We start from the raw sequence: 27,942 nt of genomic DNA on the forward strand, positions 1-27,942 counted from the left end.
GCAAAAGACTAAATTAAAAGTTTAATACATTTTCTATGAAACTTTACTGTGCAATACTAAAAAAGGAGTGTACTTTTATTCATTGATTAGCAAAAATGTCTGTCTCAACAAGCTTTTCAAGAGCTTACTTGATAACGCTGAAACAGGGAAGTCTAAATACATGGTTATGTTAGTGCTTATTACAAAGTAATCACAAATTCATTGATTTCATGAAATTTCTTAAGAATATAGTAGGGCTCTATCCAAAATCATTAAATGAGTAACTGTGAAAGTTCAAATTTTGTGTTCAAGAAGTTGTATTTTATTGAATGTTTTACCTTTTTTACCTACAGAGTACGATGCTCCATACTCACTCAAGAGTAAATATTCAGTTGTTATACAAGAACCTTTATTGCTTTTGATTGAAAAGCTGGTGGATTAAAAACTGTGTTCACAAAACAGTCACTGAGAAAGTTAAAAAAAACAAAAACAAAATCATCTAATGGCAGCTGAAGCATCAACCTAAAATCACCCTGCTCATGTTCATACTACAAATCCTTGCAGGTGCGTGTGTCTATTCTTTCCAGTGCTTCCAGCATGACTAGACTGTGCTAATGGTTCTCAGGTTGGAGTCCCCAACTCGGACCCTAACTCTAGAGGCCCCCAGAGGTGTGGAGGTCAGTGCTGGAGTGGGAGATTTTACGGCATCTTGTAGAAAAGACCTCCTCTTGCAGTCCTCAGAAGGAGAGGTGAGTGTGAGCTTACATTGTATTTGTTTATGCATGTGTGTGTTTGCATGTAAAACTGTTTGTGTACATACTGTTATGTTTTACTGTGTTGGGTATCTGTGAGTGTTTGGAAGAGAAATGGAAGTTAGAAGCTAGGGTGGGCAATATATCGAATATCCTCAATGTATTGTGGATTTTTCCACGTAGAGTGGTTAAAATGGCTTTATTGTAATCATCGACTATAAGTTGCCATGGAAATATTAAGCTGTCTGCAGGTAATTTAATGAGTTTTTTTAATGAGGTTTTTTTTTTTTTATGCCAATGCTGCGAATGTATTATTAATCCGTAAAATTTTCTACTTGACACACTGCGTTAAACATGTGTGTTTATATACTACCAGACAGGGAAAATATGGTGACAGCAGGAGTTTCAGACAAGTGAGGGAATGAGACTCACTGTCGTTTGGATTTTACAAGGAGGATGTTGAACAAAATCCGATAATTTGCAAAACGTGCAGTAAAACTATTCCTGCAAAAGGTAGGAGTACCAGAAATGTATTCCACCAGCTGAAAAAAAATTCATCCACTGAAAAATTCAGTCTCTTCACACACCAAAGAAAACATTAAATAAACCAGCAGTAATACTTGTGACTGTTCTTGGTCAGTCATTTTTATAACCACTGTCTCGACTTTTGTTTCTGTAATTTGAGGTCATCACATTTTTTATTTTACAATTTTTATATGTTATGAGCTCAAAAGAGCACCTTTTTAATTTCGGTTGTTTTATTTTGCCTAGTGAATTCTTGCTTGATGTCCTTTTTTTTCTTACTATGATCTTTTGTTTGTTAAAGAGAGAGACATACTGTGACAGTATAGTCATTTGTGAAAAACCTTAGTGGGCAACGGATGGTTAAAAAGCGGTTAAAATTAAAGATTTTAATTAATTCAGATTTTTTTGTATTTAAAGTAGAAAAAAAATATTGAACGGTTGATTTGAATGAGTACACACGTGCAATTTTAGGCACCATGTGGTTGAAAATAACATTGCTTTTTGGAGGTTATTTAAAATTATCGTGATAAATATTGTGTATCGTGATATAGCCAAAAGATATTGCGATATTAGATTTTCCTCATATCGCCCAGCTCTATTAGAAGCTGACAAAAATAGCTATATTTATATGTGAATACAAGAGAACACAAACCAGTTGGGTGTTTTTGTTTGTGTGTGTGTGTGTGTGTGTGTGTGTGTGTGTGTGTGTGTGTGTGTGTGTGTGTGTGTGTGTGTGTGTGTGTTCTTTAGACTCTGTGGCACTCTATAGTGTTGGGCCCGCTTCATTAAAGTACCTTATTAGGCTAATGAGCGTCATCAATCCATGCGACCTTGTCCTCCTTTTTCTCCCCTCCTCTGCTCATCACTCCTTTCTTCCTCTTTTCTATTTGGGAAAAGTGACTTCATTAAAGCAGGTTTGATGAGGTTCCCTGTCAGTTGTTGCTGCTGTGTGTGTGTGTTTGTATGTGTGAAGTGTCATTGTTAGCCTGTTATCTCACTGTCAAGCTCTTTGCATAGCAGCCTGCCACATTGCGTGAGCACCGAAGCAGACTTAGCCATTATCCTTATGTGTGGCTGTAAGTGTGTGTATGTAAGTGTGTGTCAGCCTGCCATATTGCATGTCCGCTGGAGCATAGTGTGTCATTAACTTACTAATTAACAGAAGAATGACCCCCACTCGTTGCACTCACTGTCATTGTCAGTCACACTCACAAACTGACTTCTACTGCAAATACACACACTCACATTTTCTCACACACACACACACACACCAACAGACACAAACAGGTAAAAGTTGGGTTCTCTTCTCCATTTCTCATTTCCTGTGTTTTATCACAATCTTCTCTCTTCTTTCTTCTCTTTCCTTCTGCTGCTGTTGATTCTTACCGCCTTATTCTCATTTCCTTATCTTTTTTCTTCCACTGGGCCTTACTTGGAAAAAGTACATAACAAAAGCTACATATAACATGATACTGTGGATTCAAATTCTAACTTTAGCATATGATAAGAATACAGTAGTCATAATAACAAAATGGGAGAGCTAGGACAACATCTATAGGATTACCCCAATATATGTAGTCATACTGACTATACAGGAGTGAAATTGTTGATGATGTGTAGAGGGCATGGTGAGGTTTAGTGCACTGTATGGTCATTATAGTAAAAATGGCATAATAAAACTAAATGAACATAAACACCTGTTTTGCAGACAGTGCAATGTGTTTGTATCTGGACAATAGTCCATTTATCTAAACAGTAATTGCAGATCAGGCTTTGACAAATTGCACAGACATTTTCCACAGTATTGTGCTTTATTATGCAAATTTTGAAGTCATGTTTAATGACGTATGAAATATATAATGTAGGTATCTAACCGCACAATCGTAAGAGTGTCTGTTATTTCACAATACTATTTTTTATTGCCAGCACTAAATTATTTAAAATGTTTGTATCTCCAGCTAACTGGAAACACAGTCACTTCATAGATACTAAATTACCTTTGGTTTATTTAAACCTGGCATATGTTTAGTTTTTAGGCTAACAGCATTTTAACTTTAAACCTACACCACCACAGTAGAAATTCAGTTTAAAGACATGAGTTTGATGAACCAGATTTACTAGTACTTTTCTGTTAATTGCCTGTTCCACCCAGCAGAGGCTGTCAGTGTTTTTAACAATTCCCAGTCACCCCAGCTTGCCCCATCAGCTCACTTGTTCCACTTTACTTATGCTACGTGTATTCATACTCTCGGTTCACCACTTCACTTGGTAACTCAACTTGGTTTTAATCACATTGTCCTCATTACATTCTAGTTTCTGACCAGCCTTTTTTGTAATAACCTCTTGGACCTCTGTTCGTTATACAGGCAACAGTTAAAAACTTTTACCATCTGTCTCTTGTTGTGACAGTTATCAAAAGCTTCTACAATTAACCCATCCAAACAGTTTTTTGTCTAACAACCCAAGAATCTGCACTGTGAAAGACACAAGCAAACAGATTAAGTTAAAATTATTATTTTAATTAATGATATTTTTCCAGAACAAATAGAGGGAAGCATTGTGATATAACTTTTTAATCTGTTTCTAATATAAATACTGTAAAAATCTAATATGCTGCATTTAAAGTACTTTCAAGACATTGCACCTCGCTGAAAGAAAGCATGACCACAACAACAGAGCTGTCAGGTGAAACAATGGAAGGGATTATCCATCTAGTCTAAGAAGGAAACCAATATCAAAAATCAATATTATTTACTACACAGAATCAGTTCTATCTAGGATTTGGTTCAAATACAAACAAAATGAGAGGGTTATAAAAGGAAAATATTCAGGTAGACAAACGATATCAAAGGATATCAGTGGACTAAAGTGAAGTAATTTTGGTCATCGGATGACTGGATGAAAGTAATGTTTAACAGTGATGAATAACAAATCTGCTTTAGCAGCGGAGGTGATACTAAAACTTTTAAAGCTGACTGAGAAAACCAGCAGTTTTCCTCACTCATTTATGATCGAGATTTTTTATGCCATATAAAGGATCAGAGCATGTGGGAATCATTACATTATCAGTAAATGCACAGGTACATGCTGAAATGTTCTCATTCTGTCCAAACATTAGCTGTAAATTTGGGTTAATGAAGATGAAGAAATTTTTCAGAATGATAATCCCACCAAGCTATGTTTTTTTTTGTTGTTGTTGTTTTTGTTGTTGTTTTCAGAAAAGGCATTTCAGCTCAGTAATATGATGACAAGTAAAAAGTCTGGATGTCAAAATTGTTTTTGAAAGGAAAGGATCTATCCTGGAAGCAGGATATTTTTCCCTTTACTTCAACTAGAACAAGAAACAAAAAACATCCTAATAATTAAAATAATATGAATAAATTTTTTGAGGAGTGCCAGAGGGAAGCCAGAATGTTCAGCTACTAAATAAAAAAGCGTTTTATGTTGTATTTATTATTTTTTTGTGTGTTTATTATTTTACCCATGGGTTGTAACTTCCACTCAAAAGAGATTTTCAGAACATATGGTTTTCACTCAGTTGACAGCAGTCTGTGTGACATACATGGCAAGCTTACAGGGAGTTCTAAAGGAGGTTATGAACTTATTGAGTGTTCAGAAGTATTAAAAATCCCCAAGAACTGTCTGGTTCCAGTGAGTGGGTACTCATTCGAACAGTGAAACATTTCTAGGGACAGAGAGTGCGTGAGTCTGCAAGTTCAGTGGCATTTGTTTTTATCCTGTTGTTAGGATGTGTGTCATGCATGGAGAGGAGACATTCAATTGCCTGCCTTGCAGTGCCGATGATATATTTAAGATTGTCTTTTAACCAAGTTCATTGTCAGAGAGCATCATGAAAGTTGTATTGCGAGACAGATGATTTTGAATATGTGCATATTGCTGATTTTTTTCTGATGTGGCTTGTGTGACTACCATGTTGTTGTTTCTGTACATTTTTACAGCTTCAAAGAATAAGAAAATAATTTTGACAAGGCTTTTCCCTCTTATGTCATCTTTCCCTCTACAACTTTACTTTTCAGCAAGTCTCTCATTCTGTCTATCATTGAATTATTACCTCATCTTATTTTCCTTTCTCTCATCATTTGTCTCATTCCTCACCTTTCCTATGCCCTACTTCTCCTTTCTTTTCTCCTCTTGTTTTTTGTGTAACCTTCTCTTTCTACATCTTCTTCTCTTCCTCCACCTCCCTCTTCTCCTCTGCAGCCCCTCAGTCCTTCATCTCTCAGTAACCCAGCCTATCTAATTAACTTTCCACTGCCAGGGTTATACATCACTGTAGCTGTCACTTCACAAGAAAAGGGGAGGGGAATTTTAATTCTTACCTCTTTTCTGTCATCTCTTCCTTTCTCTCTCACTCCCTCTGTTTCATATGTTTAGTCTTTGGTCTCTTTGTGGTCTTTGTTCATCCATTATCTCTCTCTGTTTCTGTCTCCATCTCTGTCTGTCATCCCTGCATAAATAGATGTCTCCCTATTGATGGTGAACATTAGCATGAGGCAGAGTGTAACAAGGGTTTTGGTGTGGGCCTTTAGCAAGACTTGATACCATGAAAGGCTTGAGAAAATGAAGGATTTGTGGTGCACTGCTTCTCAACCTCCTCACCCTTTATTACAGCACTTGTCAGCTTTAGATTAACAGAAAGAAAAACCTTGTTCACCAAAGGTATACGTTTTGAAATGCCAAAGAGGGCTTATATAAAAAGCTTTAAATTATCAAAATATAGAAATGAATAAGGTCATACTTGAAAAGAATACAGCTTGGGTAGAAGATATGAATGAATCTAAGAATAATTGCTGTGAAAAACGTGTCATCATGGTAAAATCTAAACTCCAAACAGTTTCCTTAAGAGAACAGTCTGAAGCTGCAGTTTTTTTACTACTAGAGTGCAGGAGCACATAATGCTTTGAATAGCCAAAAGGTTCAAGCAAGGGTCTAAGGCTGTGGCAGGCTTTTGCAGATTTCTACGGAGTAGCCGAAGGGAACACATGTTCAGCTGATCACTGATCTGAAAGTGAGTCTGTTCCACAGCAGGAAGCACATATACTCCATCAACGTCCAAGTACGGTGCAACTCCACAACTGTAATTACCAGTGCCATGGCTAAATACCCGGGGTCCAACTACAATTCCTTCATTTTGAAATATCATCAACCTTTTTCCAGAAAATGAAAGATGGTGGTAGCGGTTTTTATATGATTTTTTTTTTCTTTGGGAACCCCTCATAATTAATTAACCTATTAAACTTGTATTTATTTCCTGTAAGAAGTACATTATATTTGGGGTGTCACCCTGGTCAAAAACATTGTGGCTTCATGTCAACCTTCACATGGAATCATTAATCATGGGTCAATACTGAAGCTTACAAAGTTTCCACCTACTTATTTAATGGATTAGGTTTGCCTGCATTGATTTCAGTCTGAAATACATACCTTGCAAAAGTCTGGAGCCAATCATCTTTTCTTTACATTTTACTACAAAAATAAAGAATAGGTGCAAAATGATGAAACTATAGTATTTTAATTTGAAGAGGCTTGTTAGTATTTTAAAGGGACCACCTTTATCCTTCAAAACAGCCTGAAATGTCTTAAGCAAAATTTCTTCTGATTTCATAAAGTAGTTCTTGAATGACATCCAGGGTTTCTTTTTATGTTGGCTGTCTTTTGTTCCCTTCTCGGTCAGGACGAACCCACACTGCTTCAACAATGTTGAGTTCCAAACTCTGCAGAAGTCCATGAATGATAGTGTTCCATTGTGTTTTTATATTCTTCAGGAGTATGTTTGAGATCATTGTCAATCTTAATAATAAAGTCATGGCCAATCAGATGCTGGCATTGTATGGTAGAGCAAAGGCTAACTGTACTTAATGATAATTCCATCAAGTTTGACATGATCTCCAAAACCACTGGATGAAATCCAACCAAAACATGACAGATCCTCCACCGAGTTTTCTATATGGCTTTAGACACGTGGTATTGTAGCCTCCTGACCTCTTGTCAGAAGAGAAATGTCAGTCTTGGCTTTACTTGATCTCAGTGTAACATTTGATACAGTTGACCACAACATATTACTCAAACGACTGGAGAGCTGGGCAGGTCTTTCAGGAACTATACTAATCTGGTTCAAAACATACTTAGAAAACAGAATATACTTTGTATCAATAGGTAACTTCACATCTGAGCAGACAAGTATCACATGTGGAGTTCCCCAAGGTTCAATCTTGGGACCCCTTCTGTTTAACATTTACATGCTCCCACTGGCACAGATTATAAAGAACAACAAAATAAACTATCACACCTATGCAGATGACACACAAATATATATCTCAATGTCACCAGGAGACCGAGGCCCTGTACAGGCTCTTGGTAAATGCATTGAGGAAATTAATGACTGGTTGTGCCACAATTTTTTCCAGCTAAACAAAAACAAAACTGAAATAATAGTCTTTGGAGCCAAAGAAAAACGATTACAGGTCACCAGAGAACTTCAATCTTTACACCTAAAAACCACCAACAGGGTGAGAAATTTGGGTGTATTGATGGAGGCAGACCTAAACCTCAGTCCAACTCTGAGGTCTTTACACTGGCTGCCTGTCTGTCAGAAGATAGACTTTAAAGTTCTGATGCTGGTCTATAAAGCTCTGAATGGTTTAGGACAAAAATACATCAGTGACCTCCTGACCCAGTATGAACCTTCCAGATCCCTCAGGTCATCTGGATCCTGTTTTTTATCAGTTCCCAGAGTCAGAACCAGACATGGAGAAGCTGCATTCAGCTTTTATGCTCCATATATCTGGAACAAACTCCCAGAAAGCCTCAGATCAGTTGAAACACTCAGTGTACTTAAATCCAGGTTGAAGACTCACCTGTTCTCAGCTGCATTTGAATAAACCACCAAATCCGCACTGTTTGACTTTTAAGCTTTAATTTCAAAATTTACATTTTAACTACTGAATTTATCTACTGTTTTCTTGCTTTTTTTCCATTTTAAATCGTGATTTTTATTTGTTTTTGTTTTTTAATGTCTCTGTAAAGCACTTTGAATCCCCTTGCTGTTTAATTGTGCTAAATAAACTTGCCTTGCCTTGCCTTGCCACCTGAACCAAATTTCACATTTCATTTTATCATTCCATGAGACCAGTTCCCACTGATTTTTAGTCCAGTTCTTGTGTAAGTTGTGTAAGCCTACCTCAGCCTTTTCCTTCCTTAAGGAGAAACAGGGAGTAACACTTCCATTGAGACCATTACATTTAGTAAACAGTAGATGGGCCAGGTGTATCTCTCAGGTCCAGTGTCTTTGCTGGATTTTCTATTTCTTAATGACTTTCAGATGCTGTTCACTTACTGTAGAATTTTTTTTTAAACCTGCCACTTCCTCTTTTGTCCCCCCTCTTGTCCAGTTTTTTGAAAACAGTTTTTTCATCTATAATGCGTTAGACATCAGAATGTGTCATTTAGTTAGATGCCTTTTTATGTTTAACAATTTATATATCAGTGTTAAGTGCCCTAACAAACAAAAAATATTCCCTTGAAAATGGTCAGATACAAGGACTGGACTGAAAATGAGTGAAAGTTCCAAAAAAAGAAACCAAAAAAGTGAATAAACCATTGCTCAAGAGCACTTAAAAAATTAGAAGAAAGTATAGATCCCTGGAAGAAAAACATAAAGAAATAAGGGTTGGCTTCCTAAGTACCATTCTCCATTTTATTTCTACCTCATATGACTTGCTAAACTCAAGAGAGTGATAATGTCCACAGTATAATAAAAGTGACAAAATCCACATAGGCTGGGGTGGATATAGTACATGGATCAAACACAGAAATATCAACTGAGAGATTGCAGTTAAATAAAGACCAGTCTGGTTTGAACAGAAACAAAAGTGACTTTTCATTTGTGGGATGATAAAACCTAAATGCTATATAAGGATCTGGAAATGGGCAAAAAAAAATTCTGAAACATAAAAGGTGGCAATCTCATAATTGCAAATCACATATCATATAATATACAGAACTAGAAAAATTCTGACACAACCAGGCACACATGATGAAATGTGCTGAGCATAATCTTCAGAATAAAACAAACAAAAGTAAAGGGTTATCCAAAGTAGTGCATTCAGTAAAATGAAGCCAATTTGTTCAAATCTTAATAAATTTTTCATGGCTTACAGTATTTTAAATAAGATTAAAAAAATATGCTGTTTTTTAAAATAGATTAAATTAAGAGCACATTATGAAGATAGATGATAAATATACCCAAAAAGAGGTAAAATAAGATATGAAAAAGTGGCATATTTATTGCATTACTTTTTTGCCTTCATGATTGCCTTAGATGGCCTTTGGGACACTGAAATGCTGGTCAGCCAGGTCATATTCACCCCCCTGAGCTTGTGGAGTCTCTGCTGTCATCCTGAGTCAGCCAATTCAGTGCATCAGGGATTCATTTGTGGCTTGTTGAGCCTTGACCAGAGCACACACAGGCATAGCCAGATAGCTCTATCATACTGTGTCCTCAATGTCAATCTCATCTACTCAGTTTGTCTATTTTTTTTTAATGAAGTCAGTGTCACCAAATCTGGTTCTAAACTGTGTACCACTGTTAATGTTTTAAAATCATATAAGCCTATAAATTAAGTATGATGATGTTAAACTTTTTAAATGTAACCTACAACATCCATCAGTGTGTATCGCAGTGTTTTCTGTCTAGCCAATTTCTCTTATTTGCTCTTACATGAACCACCTTCGTATTGTTTCTTCCAAATAACTTCATCTACAGGATTCCAACAATTATTATTCACTTTTTTTCATCTAGAGTGCCCCTTCCCACATGGAAAATATATGTGTCACGGGGGCCTCTCCTAAACTTCTCCCGAACAAATGCAGGCGTAGTCAGGAAGCATTCAGTGTGGATAGTTTATTCCGCCGGCCTCCCAGGTGCACAAAAAGATTATTTACAAAGAAAATAGAAAACTAACTCAATTCAACACAAAACAAACATCTGTATACAAAACACAAGCGGCTGAGCCAGTCTGCATGTTACCCTCTCTCTAACATCTCACATAATGCCCAGGTAGGCCCTATAGGCCCCCCATTGCCCCTCCCACTAGGCATAATAGTCATCCCTTTATTATTTCTTTTCCCAAAACACTGTTTTTTTCCTCAGCTTATTTCCAGCTGTATTCCTACAATACATATATATGTATATACAGACATTTATGGCCACTTCCAGGCAGCCTACAGTGTTTCACAATAACAAAAAAAAAAACAAACAAAAATAATGCAGTTCACGTGACCTTTCAAGACCGGCTTTATTAAAGGTAAGCAAAAAAGAATATGTTGGCCACCCTCTGCGCCGCTCAAAATATACCTCTCACCCCTTTTTGTTTATCCGCCCGGTTGACTAAAAGACGCGCAGCCACGGTAATTGTACAACTAATGGTGGTGGTGCGTGTATGCGCCCAGATCAGCTGTTTGGGGCCCGGGACGGTGTAACTCCGTCACATCATGTATAAATCTTATAAAGTTTGTATCTGTCTTGTGTGAAACTTGTATGAAAAGCATACAAGAGTGAAAACAGATATAAGATCCCTTGAAAAATTATATAAATGAAACTTGTATGTTTTGGATACTTCCTAAAACAATATATGAAAGTAATGAGAAAGTGGCCACTTTCATGAGTAAATCATATAAGCCTTATATAATTCCCTATATGAAGTAGGCCACAACTTATGCAAGTTTTTTATAAGTTTTTACTATTTATTTTCCATATGGGTAACACTGGCCTTTCCCACAATGACGTTCCAGACGTACCTTTTGTGAAGCAGTTTGTACTTGCAAAGTATTTTTCTGTAGTTTCTCTTTCATAAAAATGTTCTCCTTCTGATGTCTCTCCTTGGTCTGTGCTGTCATTCTGTTTCCCAAGAGAAACACATCTGTAGAACCTATGCCTTTATATATTATGATTGACAGATTACTGTTATGTTAGATTACTCACATTATCACATCATCAGACCTTATGTTAATTTGCCCTTGTAAATCTGGCCCCTAAAGAGACGGGATAATAAGCAGCTTGAAAGGCAGGAAAAAAAATAATTTTAACAAATGGCATCCAGGGTTTATTCTAAAGATCATACTGTACCCTTGAGCCATTTTATCACAATGAAGCCCAATGATGCAATGTCTAGAGAAGCTCCCTTATCAGACAGTCCATTTGAAAACGGTCCATTATGAGGAGATGTGTTAGAAGAACATCTGATTGATACCTAGATTACAGATTCAAGTTCATACCATTTTTTCTGACATTTATGAATGTTACAATCAGTGACATTTTTCATATAAATTTCATATTCTTTTACTGCTTGATCCAACAGTGGTTTTGCATTTCACATGACCTTTTCCAGTTATCCCCAGTTAACCACATCCACCTCAACATGACCCCGTGAAACCGAAAGAATTGTCTATACTGGTTATAAGATCAAGAAAATAAACATATTACAGTGTTTTCTTTCATATCTGCATGAACCGCATGCACATTGACTCAACAATATTCTCAGCTCTTTATAAATTTGACCTGAGGTCTTGTTCTAATACAGAACTTGGACTTTTTTTTAGTTAGGTTTTTTTTTTTTTCAATTTAAGCAACTAATATTTTCAACTTTTAAAATTTTTAAACTTTACCATCAGATTGAATCCCTGAATTTCCTTCAGTAGTAAGTTTGGTGGGGTATAAAGGTTGTTTGGGTTTTTTACATGGGCTCCTGGTAAATCCACCTACTTATTAAAAAACATTTATCATGACCCGTATTTTCCTTTGTGTTCCATTTTGGGCAACACCTAAAGGTATTGCAGTGATACCACACAGGTACATTCAAATACATTAGAAAAAAAGAATCTCAGCTCTGTTCTATAAAGATTTACGACTGAATGGCAACCAAGCTTTTCTTTAAAAACAAAAAATACATACATTCTAAAAAGAAGACTTTATCCAAAAGCATTCCTTTTCATGCAGTCTCATACAAGCTTTCCTCGACTGCTGACACCATCAAATGAACAGAGAAGAGCGGATGAAGGGAGGATAGAAGGGGGATCGGATGAGCAGGAGGTGGAGAAGGATGGCAGAAAATAGATGTTTCTGTCGATTTTGCAGGAGAAAATAAAGGCGTGCAGGACAGCAAGGCTTAAAGCCAAATCAATGTTGTCAGCAGCTGGCACTTAAGAAGAGGCCATTAAAGTTTAAAAAGTTTGGAAAGCAGTGCTGGAATTAGGGCCAAATGGGTTAGAGGTAGGGGAGCGCTGGCTTCCATTAAAATCAAAGCCAACGAGAGCTGACAGATCCTCTCAGGATTCTTGCAGTCCTCCTGTGTTTTTTTTATTGTCTTCTCCCCTTTTCTTGTCATCTCTCTCTCTCTTTCTGTCTCTTTCACTCTCGCTTTGTCGACACTTTAGTCTGTGTGAGCTTTCTATTCTTTTAATTATTGTTTCTTCTCACCTTCGCGTCTTCATAACTCAGTAATCACTGTCCCTCTGTGATAACCACAGACTGTAGTAAAAGATGGACAGAGCTTTTGGGGCTAAAGAAGGAAGTCCCTAAACCTGTTTTCTAAGCCGCTCCTCTAGTTGCAAAACTATTTTGAAGTATTATAAGTATTTTGGAAAATCACCTTTCAGCTCCCTTGCATGTGACCTCACCAGAAACTTTCCTGACTTTGTGGACTTCCACAAGTCTTATTTAAAACAAGTACATGACCATTTATTAACCCTTTAGAGCTGGTTGGAGCGGGCACGCTCCGTTTTGCATAACTATTTTTAAATCCCTGTAGAACCGGAACCACGTAAGCTAGCGCAATCATTTTTTTGGCATATGAAACCGGAGGAGTTGTACTTACATCTTATGCCATCAGCTTGTCCTAAGTCATGGTTTCCTTCCACATATAGCTTTGCAAAATCTGCATAAAAAGCACTTGCAGCAACAAAAACATAATACTCCAGAAACACGCTTTGCCGATCCAATCAGCTGTTCATAACACTTCCTACGTTGGAATAGACGTCAGCGTGAACTGTCGCATGTCCGCCATTACCTGCCCGAAACCAGAACTGACATCATTTTGCGGAAAATGTAGTTTTTTACCATTGGGGCCTTATAAGCCTATACTGGCCTTTTTAAAAGTCATGTTTGACTTGATGCTTTTCTGAATAGTTTCTGGGATGCTTAAAACTCAAATTGCACTGCTGGAAATAATTTATTTTGATGCATGTGCTGTTCTTGTGCAAATTTTCCTGCAGGACATAAAAATTGGTGTATCTCAAAATTAAAACTATGAAGACACTCAAAATAAATTTCCTGTTGTTGGAAACTATTTTGTGCAACTTTTTTGTATTTACAGTTTTGAGGGATAAACCTTTGATTATATATTGAGAAGAAAAAAAAGAAAAACGATTTTTAATTTTTTTGTAGTTTATTGCACTTTTTTGCAATTTATGTAGTTATTATGGACTTAATACATAAATATTATTGAAATGCGGGCTATAACAGTTGTATTGATGTATAGCAACTTGAAATGCTCCCAAAAATGGCACTACAACATGTAAAAGTATAAAGATAAGCTCTGGCGGACTTGGTTCTGTGGTAGGTCTTAAAGGGTTAAATAATTCCCCTCTCATAAAAGGTTGATAAACCTGAGTACTGAGTTACTGCGATAGTCAAATTGCTAGCATATTAGCATGCAGAGTCCCTCGGTTTTTGAGTCAGATCAACTCCCTTTCATTATATCTTCAGTTTGAAGCTGCACATCAAGACTTTAATAACCAATGGGCATATCCATATCCATCTTTTTATATACAGTCTACAGTTATAAGTGAGATTGTTTCTATCCGGGAACAGAAAAGTCTTTTACAATAATGTCCGTGTTTATTGAAAGGAAGAGACAAATAACATATTCAAGTTAATTTCTATGCAAGTTAAACCTTGAAAGAAAGTCTTGACATTGTTTTTACTCAGATACTTTGTTATCGTTTCGCTGACACCCTGGCCCTAATAAGGGAGCATAACAGTAACCACTAACCACTAAAATCAGTTTGGAAGGAGTCAAGTTAAAAGGAACATAAAATAAATGATGCAAGAAGACACGTATGCCACATAATTTGCACTTACTTAATTGTCTATTCAATTTCATTTGGTGAGAAAATGGTGAGTACCTCCTGTCCCACAGGAGGTACTCACCATTTTACTCACCATTCACATAATGAATGGTGAGTAAAATTAGAGTAAAATTACTCACCCTTACTCACCATTCACATAATGAATGGTGAGTAAATTCCCAACATTTTGAACCACTGGACTTGTATTTTCTAAAGCAATGCACTTCTATCACTTCTATCACTTTATTTTATCTGGATGACTGCTTTAATGTTAACATTTTAGTTAAAGAATTACAAATAACTTCGGTAGGTGAGTGTCTTTGAAATAGGGAACACGCAAGCACTTAGATGTGGGAGTTCAATAGCTCAGACTAGTTATTAAAAAATTCAGAGCAGAGAAGACTGCCAAATGAATACATAAAAAAGTGAGAAGTGTCTGAAGTAAGCTGACGTTTGCAGTGAACAAAGTCACAGGAGATATTTGTACTAGATCAGGTCTGGCTGAGAAGAAAACAGTGGAAAGACAAAGCCTGACCGAGAGCGCGAGGGTTGTTGGGAGCACAGCAGACGCAGAGTAAGCACGTGCGGAAAACAACAGATGAAGTCGAGTAACCAGGCATACAGGATTCAACATTTCAGTCAGGAGCAGTAAACATACAAGGAACCAACAAACTTGACATAAGTAGCCAAGTTTGTTACCAAACAAGCACACAGAATAATCTAGTGAGCACTGAATAAACACTGGGGTAGATATGCTACTGAGGCTGATTGAGTGATTAAATGCATCTGTGCCAAACTGGTAGTTGCCAAGAGCTGGAAGGAGGTGCTACACAGGGCAAAATACAGACACAGAAAAAAATCAGGGGCAAGAAGAAATGGAAAGGAAGACACAGAAGTCCTCATGAAGACTGTGCTGCATAGCGTTGGAGGTGAGCAAAATTAATAAGACACTTTTGTTGTTAAGTAAAAAGTACAGAAATGTGTTCCAGTAAGGGAAGCTACAAACAATTAGAATGCCCTTGAGTAAGGTCTATGAGTTCTAACAATGGCAGTTTTCCAGTGAAACTACAACTTTGTAAATATAAATCATAGTGTATTCATTTATTTACTAAGTGGGAACAAAATCAACTGCAGTGATGTGTTTTCCATAAATGCAAGACATATAAATTCCATGATGACTTCCCCATCTGTGGGCAGGGTGTTAGTCCCATTTTTAACAACTTATTACATGTAGAAATCCCACAAACCATTGTAGCTTACATACTGGTTTGCAGACGCTTTTGCATGCTCATACATTGGTGTAGAGTTTTGCTTTCATTTGCAAAATGTGTAATAATGAGAAATAGAAAGTGACTTCATGTTGCATATTGCTGCTTGCATGTTGCATATTACTGCATTTGTTTATTTAACCTCCTAGGACCTGGCGTCCACATATGTGGACATCACATTTTGGTTTGTCTAGACCAAAATACTAAATTTTGCTCTGCAAGGGCCTGATATCCACTTACGAGGACATTATACTGCACTGTTCTATCAAAATTTAAGACCAATGTCCTCAGATGTGCATCTCATTTTTGTCAGGAACAAAAATCAGGTAAAAAAAAAATAAAAATCTGGCAATTCTTTGTTTTTACATTCTTCGGTTCCCAATATGCCCAAATATCAAAGAGAAATTAAAAATGCATGATATGGAAGAGTTCGGGTCTTAGGAGGTTAAAGATATAATTTATTCTATATGTAAAGCTGTGAATGTCGTATACCAATTTCACACCTCCCCTGTCACCAGGAAGTGGAATCCACAAAGCTGTATTATCATGTTGTTGGCACAACAAAACCATTTGGTCTTTACTATGACTGCTATTATTACTATAATCATTATATAGGGAGTGCACGTTAATTTTTGTTATCATGGTGATAATAGGAACTAGTTACTATGTTTAAATACAATTTTTAGATAACTGAATTTAATTTAATTAGTTAAACCACATGTATTTTAAGTGTGGGCTGTATTTTCTCACCTCAGGAGCAAGAGCTGTTTGAAGTCTGAAGCAGTCTGAACAAATAAGACAAATTAAAAAAACGAAGACCAAAATCTCTAAATGCAGAATTAAACCTGATAAAAACCGACAACTTTTTTCACTTGCAGCTTTTTTGGCAAAGTTTCTTGATCACCTTAAACTCTTTCAAAAGATATCTACAATACCCAACATGGCACATTTGCATCTGTATGTGCTTTCATCCAGTGAGTTCAGCGAGGTGAAATCAGGTCAGCTTACCCAAACTTTTGACAAAGTTAGGTTACCATGGAGTTTTATTGTTTGTTGACACAATGATGGGGCTTATTAAGAAACTGTAGCCTGGAGGTATTATTGGGGTGGTACACTGGGACTAAAAAATTTTTTTCCTCACTACTTCATGTTTTACCTGCGGGTAAAGGCAGAATAGTAAGTAAATTAGAATGCTGGCAGGGGGTAACTCGCTGTTGAACCAAGTAATGCTGTGGAAGCCTCACAAACATATAACTATACACAAGTTAAATGCAAAACATGCACGCAAAATCTTCAACCCACAGATGAAGAGACGCACATGCATTTTTATGCACTGATACACACACATACAGACAAACATGAACTCAAAGGACACGTCCACAGCTGCCCCCCTGCTCTCTTGGTCTCCAGAGCCTTTCTGTTTACTTCCAAAACTTGTTTTCATCAGAGTGTGAGGGATAGATTAACAGATATCTGCCAATAGCACTAAGTAGTGTATGTTTTTTCAAAGGTGTGATTAATGGAAATTTATTAGCCTACTTCACACTCCCTGAGGTGATCATCATAGATGTGTTTGTTATTTTGTCACTCTCGGTCTGAGTGTTTCATCGTGTGTGGGAGTTTTGTCTGTCTGTCTCTCTCTCATTTGTTTTACCATCTGTCACTGCATATGTTTGGGGGCTCATTTATTCTGCAGCTCTTACTTCCTGCATTTGTTGTGTGTTTGTACACATCATTTTTATAGTCTCTCTTCTTGTATACCTGTAGAAGTTTGGGTGAATGAATTTGTCTATGCCTGCACCTGTGTGTGTTCTGAATGTGTTTGTTTGTATGGTACAGTAGAGTAGGCTGATATTGCTTTATGTCCCTGATACATCTGGGTTACTAAACTCTCAGTCTCTCTCCAGCCTCTGTCATTTAGTCTGTTGTCAGCTCCCATTCCAGCGTCCGTCCATTCAACAAGCCTAATGGTCTGTGTAATACACTCAGAAAGCTTCACAGCCTCCCACCTATTGGTGTTGTTGGAGTGTGTGTGTGTGTGTGTGTGTTCCATGTCCAAGTGCAGGGGGAGCAAGAGAGGAAAATAAAAAGAGAATGGGAGGCAAGGTGAGCTAAGGCTAGATGAACATAGAGGTTGAACTGAATCTATTTGTGTGGGCAGAATTCTGTGTGTGTTGTGAAGTAGTACTAGTGTCCTTTCAACCTCTATGAAACCTCTCTTCTTCTACTCTTTTATCCTCTCAGTCAAAGATTATCAAGTTAACACAGTTTTTAGTATTTTTCTGAATCAGTTCTGATTCAGTTTAAGTCAGTTGATTATATTTTGACACTGGAAACCGAATATGCTTATTCAATTTCTCACTGAAAAGGTTGATATGAAGATCAGTAAAATTCTCACATCTTTCAACAAACAGACAAAAAACTTTCTATGACTACCTGAACTCACAAGTTTCCATATTTTATCAGTTCATTTTATCAGTTCCCTATTAACCCGGGGTATTTCTTAGCAGGTGCCAGACAGAATTGCAAAATGAAAGAGAAGTTCATAGGGAACTAATCAAATTCAGATTAGCACATGGTTATTATAATAATAATTTTTAAAAAAACTTATCTATTACCATTTTATTTATTATTATATTTTTGATGAAGGCAGCTACATTGCTTTCATTTTCCCAATAGCCACAGCTCATTTCTTCCTATACATGTCATACATTATATGAGTACTTTGGGGCATTCGATACAATAAATAAATGCAAGAATGAATCCATAAACCCATTGCAAAGAGAGCCCATTCATTTTGAAATTACCACTTGGTTTTGTGGACGTGCCAGTAAGGATTCGCTTTTAGCAGATGAAAAAAGTAGATAAAGACAGCCAAGAATGGTTTGAAAGAAAAAGGTATTTGTGTAAAATCATTTTTAATATAATAATAATAATAATAATAATAATAATAATAATAATAATAATAATAATAATTTGACAGCTGCTTTGATGACAGTGATACCAAAAACTATATTTATACACCTTTTTAGGACACTGACAACTGAGAAGTATCATGCTACTTACACACATTCAAGTGCAGAAAGTGTCCTCTAGGTATTTGTAGAAAATGAAATATGACCAAAAATGAAAGATGGCATTGTTTGCATTTAATGGAAAACCTTATGGCGGTAATGAAATACATTCTTGAAAAAAACTTTTTTCTGGCTTTTTTACTCTTATGTGCTTTACTTTTGCAGATGCAATTTTGCTCCCTCGTTTTTGTCCTTAACTATTCTTCCTCATGCATCTGGTTTCATCTTAAATACACCTAAAAAGGTGTCCTAAAAAGATGTTTTTTCTCCTTTGAAACAACTCCACTGTACACAGAGAGCTCTTTTTCTCTCTCCTGGTCTCTTTCCAGATGTTCTATCTCTGATATGTCCTCTGATGTTTTGCTCTCTCCACCTCCCTTTATTTTTTAATCCCAGAAAAATCTTGTCCTTTCACCGCCACCACGTCCCCCTTCTCTCTTTCAGCTAACTTGCCTTCAACCCTTTTGTTCCTTTGTTTTGCCAAAGGAAATCATCCATGAAAAATGCTTTGAACCCCCATAATTGCTACTTCCTGCATGTTTCCGTCTTCTCAATGCCGGAGCAATGTGCTTGCTAAACTGCTGCTGGAAAGAGATGGGTGTAGACACATTTCCATTCATACTGTATCCACATAAACAGCCACCCACACAGACTTGTATATTTGGACTGAAATGTGCAAGGAATGCATGTGACACACAGAAAACCAAAATTGCTATTTTTAGAGCTTTAGATTAACTTGTAAGATGACAATGTTTATATTTTATTTTAATTTTTTTTGTTTTATTTTGGAGACTACATTTTTTTTTAAAGAATTCTGTACATTTAACTTGAATGATGGAATATGTAGCTTACCAAAAGAAGTAGCATAAAAACCAAATTTGTACCAAAATGATGTTTTATCTTTGAGGACTATTTTAACTAGGTGAAAAAACAGCTGTAACTGTTGGCCAAAGACAAAAGGAAGGGGAGAAGAAGAAGGCATGTTTGGTGCCAGCGAGAGAGAAAGGTGAGAGGAACAACTTTAAAAATAGGCTAAATGATGATGGTAAAGAGAGAGTTTGCTGATAGGATGGAGAGAAGGTAGATAAATTGTGTGCGCAAGAGACTAGACAGATGTGTGAAGCAAGGCAAGAAGCACTGGAGATGGATTCAAACTCTTAGTCTTTACTGTTTCAGTTCGCTTTTATTTTATTTAATATTTAAATTAAATTGGTAGTGTTTGTCAGAAGAAAGAATATTGACTCTTCTATTTATAATTATACCATTTTTTTTAATAACAATGAATATAAGTGAAATCTGAACTGGAGTGCTATTTAATCATGACGACGTGTACTTTGTGCAGTCATGGTAGTAACTTCAGTGCACCCCATGAAAATTAATAGTTTAATCATAAAAATAATGTGTAAAACACACACATTTTAACGTAATGCAGGCATGTAAGTAAGTACACGTATAAACAGAAGTAAGAATGAAAAGCACTTATTCGTACCTGTTCACAAACAATATTATATTCACAGACACATCCTTTCCCACACTACTTGTTCTCAAGCACACACTGTCTCACGTGTATAGACAGCTAACGTCGAGCCACCTAATACTTACAGACACTTTCATTTAGAATGAATGTCATCACTAATCCGATCTTAAGCTTCATCAAATGACTTTCTCCCCTTTCTATCTATCCATCTGTCTGTCCATCCATAGTCTCACTTCTGTTATCCTTATTCCTTCACATAATCATCCTACATACATTTCTCTTTCTTGAATTTCCATCTTCTTCACTTCCTTTTTTTATTGATCTCTTCCGCGCTCTACCCTTCCTTGTAAGCCATTGTCACCCACTAATTGCCTTTTTGTCTTTCCAATGTCATATCCTCTTCTCCCCTTGTTTTCTTCCCCATTATTTCCTACTCTTCACCTCTATTTCCTCCAACTTCATCCTCTCTTTTTGCTGCACCAGTTTGTTGCATTGATGTTTCTATTGTTTAGAGGCGAACCAATTTCCATTTCCTCTGTTAAACATGCATGCACCCAACTCGTGTCGCTGCCACATTCGAGTGCCATACCCAAGTTTGTTTTAGATGTAGCTTTCTGTTACTATGGCAAGTAGGTTGTTAGAATTAGATTTGGGCTCTGTTGCCAACCGTGACTGAGTCCTGCTCCTGCAAGGCTATAACTGAGCCCTGGCAGCTTTTGTTGGAAGCCAAAGGGAAGATGACAGGTGTGCACCAGGGACCTGTTAAAGGAATACCTTGACATTTAGAGATACTGCGGTATTTTCTTTTGTTCTATACATAAGTAAAGAAGTTCACACACCCGTTTTTTCACTGGCTCTTAAAGTGTCTCCTTTTCATTGTTACTATGTCTCATTAAAACCAATAGGCATGACAGGCTAATGAGATAGCTCTACACAGCTCTGTTAAAGAGGTTGCCCATTTTATTTAACACAAAACCATCTATTTCTTTTTGCCCCCTAAATCTTCTACAGAGACAGAACCCATATGGAAAAGATATATATAAATCTTATAAAGTTTGTATCTTTCTTGTGTGAAACTTGTATGAAAAGCATACAAGAGTGAAAACAGATATAAGATCCCTTGAAAAATTATATAATGAAACTTGTATGTTTTGGATACTTACTAAAACAATATATGAAAGTAATGAGAAAGTGGCCACTTTCATGAGTAAATCATATAAGTTTTTACTATTTCTTTTCGATATGAGCTATGATATTAGTAACTTCTAGTTTCTATTAAAGTCATTTTATCAACACTTGTTGGAGGCTAAGCGGTTCGAAGCGGTTTGCCATTTTTTGTGTGAGACCAGTTACCATGGTTACGGTTGTGTGCCTTGTCTTTAATGTTAGTAGAAGAATCATTATACCCTTTTTCACAAACACAATGCCCATGTCAAACTGCCCTACAGTAACAGAACAGACTGACTCTCCGCTTGTAATTTCCAAATTAAATGTCTGAACGGAACCGATCACTCCCCACTCTACAACTTGGTAGGCTCTTGACTGCAGAGTTACTGAAAATACGAATAAAAAAAAAAAAGAATTTCTTTTAAATAAAATGAAATTATTAAGTGATGCTGAAGCCTATTAAGACACGAGGGAGCGCATTGGGGCTGCGAATAGCATTTACTGTAATCTGACTATTAAAACATTGATCAGGATTCATTTCTTGAATTGATTTGATTATGACAGCAAGTGTAGGTAAAGGTAGTACTATAAACCATTTTAGAGATTTTTTTAATTTATTTTATTTTGTCTCTTGTGTGTAATGTTGATAGAGATCAGGCCACGTTTTATTTTTATGATTAATTAATGTTGAGTTTATGAAATTCCAATTTTTATTTATTTATATGAATTTGAGTCTCTTAAGTATCAAAGAAATCAATCATTTCAAAAGTTCTGCAGATTTGTCTTCATGTTAATGCATGTACTGCTTTTATCTAAACAGATACTCAAAGGAAACATAAGCAGCACCTCTGCTCTGCTCCATCACACAGAGAGCTTGATTGTGTGTGTGTGTGTGTGTGTGTGTGTGTGTGTGTGTGTGTGTATACACTGTATGTACGGATGTTGTTTATACAGCTCAAGATGTGCCCCGTCAGCTAACGTGAAATCATTAGTTATACTAATTGGTTCCTCACTACCGGCGTATCTTAATCCCTCATTCCTCTCTTCCTCTTTTTCCTACATTCATCTATTTCCCTCCTTCTGTGTCGCCTATCTTCTTCAAACCACTTCTGATATGACATTTTGTCTCTCACTCTTTTATCTGACCCTCCTTTCCATCTCTTCTTCCTTACTCTTGCACTCATGGCAATTTTCTTCACACTTTTTCACTTCCCCTGTCCTCATTTCTAAAATGAAGTAGACAAATAACAGGGATGCAGATGTCTGCTGAGATTACCGTCCAGCCTGTGGGTATGTGTGAGAGAGCGAGAAATAACAAGCAGAGCTTCCTTGAACATTACAGAGTAAATAAATAGGCAAGTGAAGCTGTCAATAGAAGCGAAGATTGTCTAATGATTATTGCTTAAAACTCACCTTGTATCTTATGAAGACAGGAGAAAATAAGTCAGACAGAGCAAAGGAAAAAACAGATAGTTTTTAGAAACAATTGTGTTTTTTTTAGCTGTCCACAAAGTTGTAATTAAGGCTAATACCTCAATAGCTGAAAATGAAACTGTGTTCTTTTTTGATTACTGTAATCTCTTGTGATTCTCTAGAACATGATTTTTGTGACTGGGAAGCCATATCACTCTGTGCAGCCTGATAGTGGATTATACAGTATGTTTTCAGTAACTGTGCTTGATTATGGTTCAAAATGTATTTTCAAAAAATCAAACCAAGGTTATCATGTTAATCTACTGAACTACTTCTGATCTTATAATGTTCCAACATTAGAGTGCAATAGATTTTTGATTCTTGTAATTAGGAGAGCTTTGTAAATGCGGGAGTAGACTGGGTATTTCACTAAGCTTGTCTGGACACATAACCCAGATCCAGTGACACCAACAAGAAGCTGCTAAAAAACAGTGATTAAGTCCATCAAAGGGTGCATTAAAATCAATTAAAAGTGGCCTTTATTGTTTTGTTTTGTTGGTTTTTTTTGTTTGTTTTGTTTGGGGTGGTTTTGAGGGGGGAGAAGGGGGGGGGGGTTGTTTGCTTGCTTGCTTGCTTGTTCATTTGTTTGTTTGTTTTTTGGGCGGGGTACATTTTTTGTATCAGCTTGCTGAAAACTGTACAAAGGTTCAAACACTGGAAATCATTTGTTTAGCTAACTTGACATCCAGATATAGCAAAGAAGTGTTTAAGTATCAAATATTATTATCCTTATATTTATTTTTGTGTTAATATCAATAAATATTTACTTGATTTTAGAGAATCCAAAATAAACGACAACAAAAAAAATCACTAAACACAGATTTGAAAATATGTTTTTTTGAGTGGTCTCATGTTCAGATAAGAACATTTTATTCTTATCTATCTTCTCAACTTTACCTGTAAGTCTTAATATTTGTTGGATGCTTTTTTAGTATTCAATAATGTTACTGACCTTGCCAACTAATCTAATAATCAAATTATTCTCTTTTAGAAGCAAGACACATGGAACTTTGCTGGCCTTTTGACCCTGTTCTTACTTTATTTTTATTTTAGCTTGTTTGCATTTTTCTGTGTAATTTTGAGTATGAACTACTTTTGGACTTATTGAGATTTTTTCCCCCTTTCAATCTGTAGTGGTTCAGTCCAGTAGTGGTGGTACTGGCTTAACCAATCAGCTAGTACCACCTTGTTAAATGCTAATTGGTCAGCATTTGCGAATGTGGGATTGGTCCACTTTCTTCTGTTTCCTGTTTTTGTGTTTAAACACAAACTGTTTGATATTGTGTAATAAACCTGATGAAGGCCACAAGGCGAAATGTGTTGGTCACCCAATAAAGTTGTTCCCTAATACTTTAAGTGTCTCTGGAGTCTTCACATCATCAGATCTTTGTCTTCTCCATGCACCTTAGAAGTAGATGAACTTGTGCAAGAAAATTTTGTTGGCCTTTCAACCCTTTAAGAAGTCTGTTAAATTTCAAATAAGCATATGTTTTTAAAAGAAACTATAGAATTCAGATTCAACAGTTTGTGATCATTTTTTTAATTAAATGTGGCGCTTAAATGATCTATCTTAGAAAGTCTTATTCTTTTAAGTCTGATTTGTGATAAGTGTGATACAATATCAAATCACCTGGAAAAAAAGAGCTGTTTCCAGTGTGTTTTTTTTCTGTTGCATGCTTTTACTTCACTTCTCTTTTCTCCCACTGATTTCCTTCCATTTCTCATAATCTATCTTGCTCTCTGCCTCATTCACTCCCACCCTACCTCTTTATCAAAAGAGACCTGTTCTAAATAGAAATTCCTTTTTGTGTCTGCATAGATCTTTCATGATGACAACCGTAGTCAACAGCAAGAAGTAGTCATTGCCTTCAGCAATGTGACCTCTCTTTCGACGCACCAAGCATTCCTTGGTTCCCTTTTTTTTCTTTTCCCCTTTTTCAAATTCTCTTTGTTTGTGCATTACTTTCAGCACCAAGGCCATCCCTAAGAGCTTTGCCCCCTACAGCTGGATTCTTTGTAACTTTTGTTTCCATGTTTTATGCATGTTTTTTCTTTTATGTTTACAGATCTTTCTAGATGCCAACACTATCAGACTGGGCAACATTCCCCTTGGTAGTGCTGTGGATCCCCTGGAGGGAGCGCCTGCAGGTACCACCTACACCAAACAGACTGTGTACGAGCTTTGTGCCTGTGCTAACGGCAAGCTCTACCTGTCCCCTGCTGAGAAAGGCTCTACTTGCCAAACCACCAGTAACTTTTGTCTCTGGAGCTGAAAGCGGGAGGTCGAAATACACACGGGACATATGGACGATTGAGTTTGAAGCTAATATAGCCAACAGACTGAATCACCATGGATTTATGGCTTGATGGGAAGCTTTTGCCAGCTAACAGACTGAATCAGCATGAACTGTAACAAGGCGACAATTTCATGTCTGTTCACCAATCAAATAATATGGATTACAGCTTGGCAGGAAGCTAATGGTTGCTAACAGGCCAAATCAACATGGACTGTAGCTCGGTGTTAAGCTAATGCCAACTAAAGGACTAAATCAACAGAGACTAGAGCTTGAGCAAAGCTAATACCAGCTCACTGGTTGAATTTTTGTGTTGGTGGGTAGCCAATGCCAGTCCAGAGCATGGATAACTTTGTGGGACACAAAAGCCAACAAGATCAGCTGATGGGTTTCATGCTTAGACCACTCTTGGACATATGTGAGCAGTCTCAGTCTGGGGCTGTTGTTGAGTGTCTTTCCCATTGTTTAATTGCTGCCATGATGATTGCTGAAGGTCGCAAAGACTGGGTTTTTTTTATGAACAGCAACCTTTGTGTGTTCAGAAAATAGCCGACATGTCCTGACAAAACTTACACTTGTTGCTATAATATGATGAAGGAACACATACTTGGCAGTGACATGGACATGAAAACTTGGTTATCAGTTGGCTAACAGACATCAATGATGACATTTGTTTACCCCAGTGGGTAGCTAACAAGAACATCAAAATATAGTTTTGTCTCTAGGGAAGCTAAGGCTAGCTAACGGACCAATCTATACCAGAAAGGCCTTCTCCCTCTATTTCCTCTCCAGCCCTTCAACTCAAACATTGACATGTGACTCTTCTGCATTAATCCGCACCCGATAGTAAAAATGCTCTCTATCCCCACTTTTCATATGATAACTAATGCAAATTATTGTGATTTAGCCATTGTATTCACTAGCTTCTTTTCCTAGTATTTTTTTTACATTCTTCATATCTATTTTTACTTTCTTTTAGTTTTTTCAGATGAAATCTTTTACTTCTTCTCTTTTTTCCCAATCAATGTTTTTGTATTCCTTTATCATTTCATATTTTGCGAATGTGCCCCTCTCCATGCGCTAGTTATTTGTTCTGTCTATGCACCTACTAGCACTGTTCAGTTAAGGAAAAGGCCTATCTATTTCTTCTAGCAGTGTAGTTTAAAAATGAAAAAAACGCCACATACAGACTGCTTCGACTTCCCCCTTCACCTTTGTCTCCACGTCTTTTGTTTCTCACAAGTTATTCTTTGTGGACATATGATGGTTAGCTACAGACAGCAAGTGGAACATAAAAAAGGAGGAGAAAATGAGATATCAGTCTTCGATCATACTCAGGTAGGTGCTGTAGCAGACAGACCACTTTCTGGTATAGGGCCAAACTTCCAACGCCAGGCAGAGGCAGCAGTCAGCTGAAAGACAGACCAATTTTAGTCCTCTTATGGGGTATTATACGTCTTCATCCAGGCTGTCTTGTCGGTCATACTGTCTTTACATCTTTTTTGCTTGACCTTTCTGCTCTTCATGCCAGGTTTGTGCTCTTCCTTCTCAGCCACCCAGAGACATTTTCACTCTTTGTGCTCAGTCCATTTTGTCCTTTCTGTATTTTATTGCAGTATACCTGCCACTCACTATTCATTGTTTATCTTCCCAGTTAAGAAGCATCTCATTTGTTTATCTCATATTTTTATCCCAATCATCAATCAACTAGCATACATTAATGTTGTTCCCACATCCTATCCGTTATGCTTTCTCCAGTCTAAGTTGGAAAAGTCCCTCTATAGTCATAGTATTCTCCCTTTCAAAATATCTCTAAATCTGGGCAAAAAAAAATGGAAATCTTGGGAAATACTATTTTGGGGTGTATTTTTGTTTTTTATATTATTCAGTCAGTCCCAGAAGGGGGATCAGTGTGAATGGCCATGAGCTGGTTAACCTGGTGCCCAAAATCTGTAATGGCTGGGGGAGAAAAAAATTCAAATCAACAAATTTGTGTGGAAGAAATCCCCCTGCAAGAAGTGATGGATGGATTTGGTTTATATGTGTATGGACTCAACGAGAATAAGGCCCTGCAGCTTACTTTCTTTTTTAAACAAAGCGATACACAGGTGCCTTTGCTACTGTTGGTAAAAGCACATCACAGTCTGAACATTCACACTACCCTCAGTGGACCATCTGCAAGTGTCTCTGAACTATCTATTTTATCAATCTACCTATCTAGTTTGTTTTCCCTTTCTGCCCCTTCCCTCCTGGTTTTGTAGAACTCTCAGTATATCCAGCTGAACAATGAAGAATTCAATCATTTAAAGTTTAATTTTCTGATGTGTTCCCCTATGGTTTATTCTTGATAATAAAAAAGCACAAATTATGCCATGTATATAACAATACCAATAAAATACAAAATAAAATAGTATTGTTTTTAAAAAGAATCTCTTGAACTGGTGTTGTAATTAGTATGTAACCATCACTTTTTTATGTTCCTAACAATGTTTTTTTAAGGTATATAGAACATCAAGAAGCACTTGGTCAGATAGGAACACAACAATCTTCTGGGACTTTTTATCTTGGGAAGGCTATACCATATTTAACCCTGCTTTTATCCTTTTCTTTGTCTGCTACCTTTGACCTGAAGAACTTGGTTTCAACAGGAGAAGAATATGAAAGACCGCTGCCAGCTGTACCGCTCAATTACAGTCTGCCAACTCACTTTAACAATACATAAAGCAGAAAGGTTGGTCTTGCACTAGAATGCAAACATGGCCAGAACTGTTACCAAAGATAAGCTGA

The 27,942-nt window shown here is 36.8% G+C and overlaps 1 protein-coding gene across 1 annotated transcript in view; it reads left to right on the forward strand.

Moving 5' to 3' along the window:
• LOC102784717 (zeta-sarcoglycan) overlaps window positions 1-27,535 on the forward strand; it is a 365,649-nt gene extending 338,114 nt beyond the window's left edge. Inside the window, exons 7-8 of the mRNA XM_006790836.2 lie at window positions 605-728; window positions 24,928-27,535. Coding sequence (XP_006790899.2) covers window positions 605-728; window positions 24,928-25,134 — 331 coding nt within the window. The 3' untranslated portion in view covers window positions 25,135-27,535. The remainder of the gene's footprint in view (window positions 1-604; window positions 729-24,927) is intronic.
• The last annotated feature ends 407 nt before the right edge of the window (window positions 27,536-27,942 follow it).

Source organism: Neolamprologus brichardi, chromosome 6 (assembly GCF_056152115.1).
Source record: "Neolamprologus brichardi isolate AB-2024 chromosome 6, ASM5615211v1, whole genome shotgun sequence".
Classification (NCBI taxonomy): Eukaryota; Metazoa; Chordata; class Actinopteri; order Cichliformes; family Cichlidae; genus Neolamprologus; species Neolamprologus brichardi.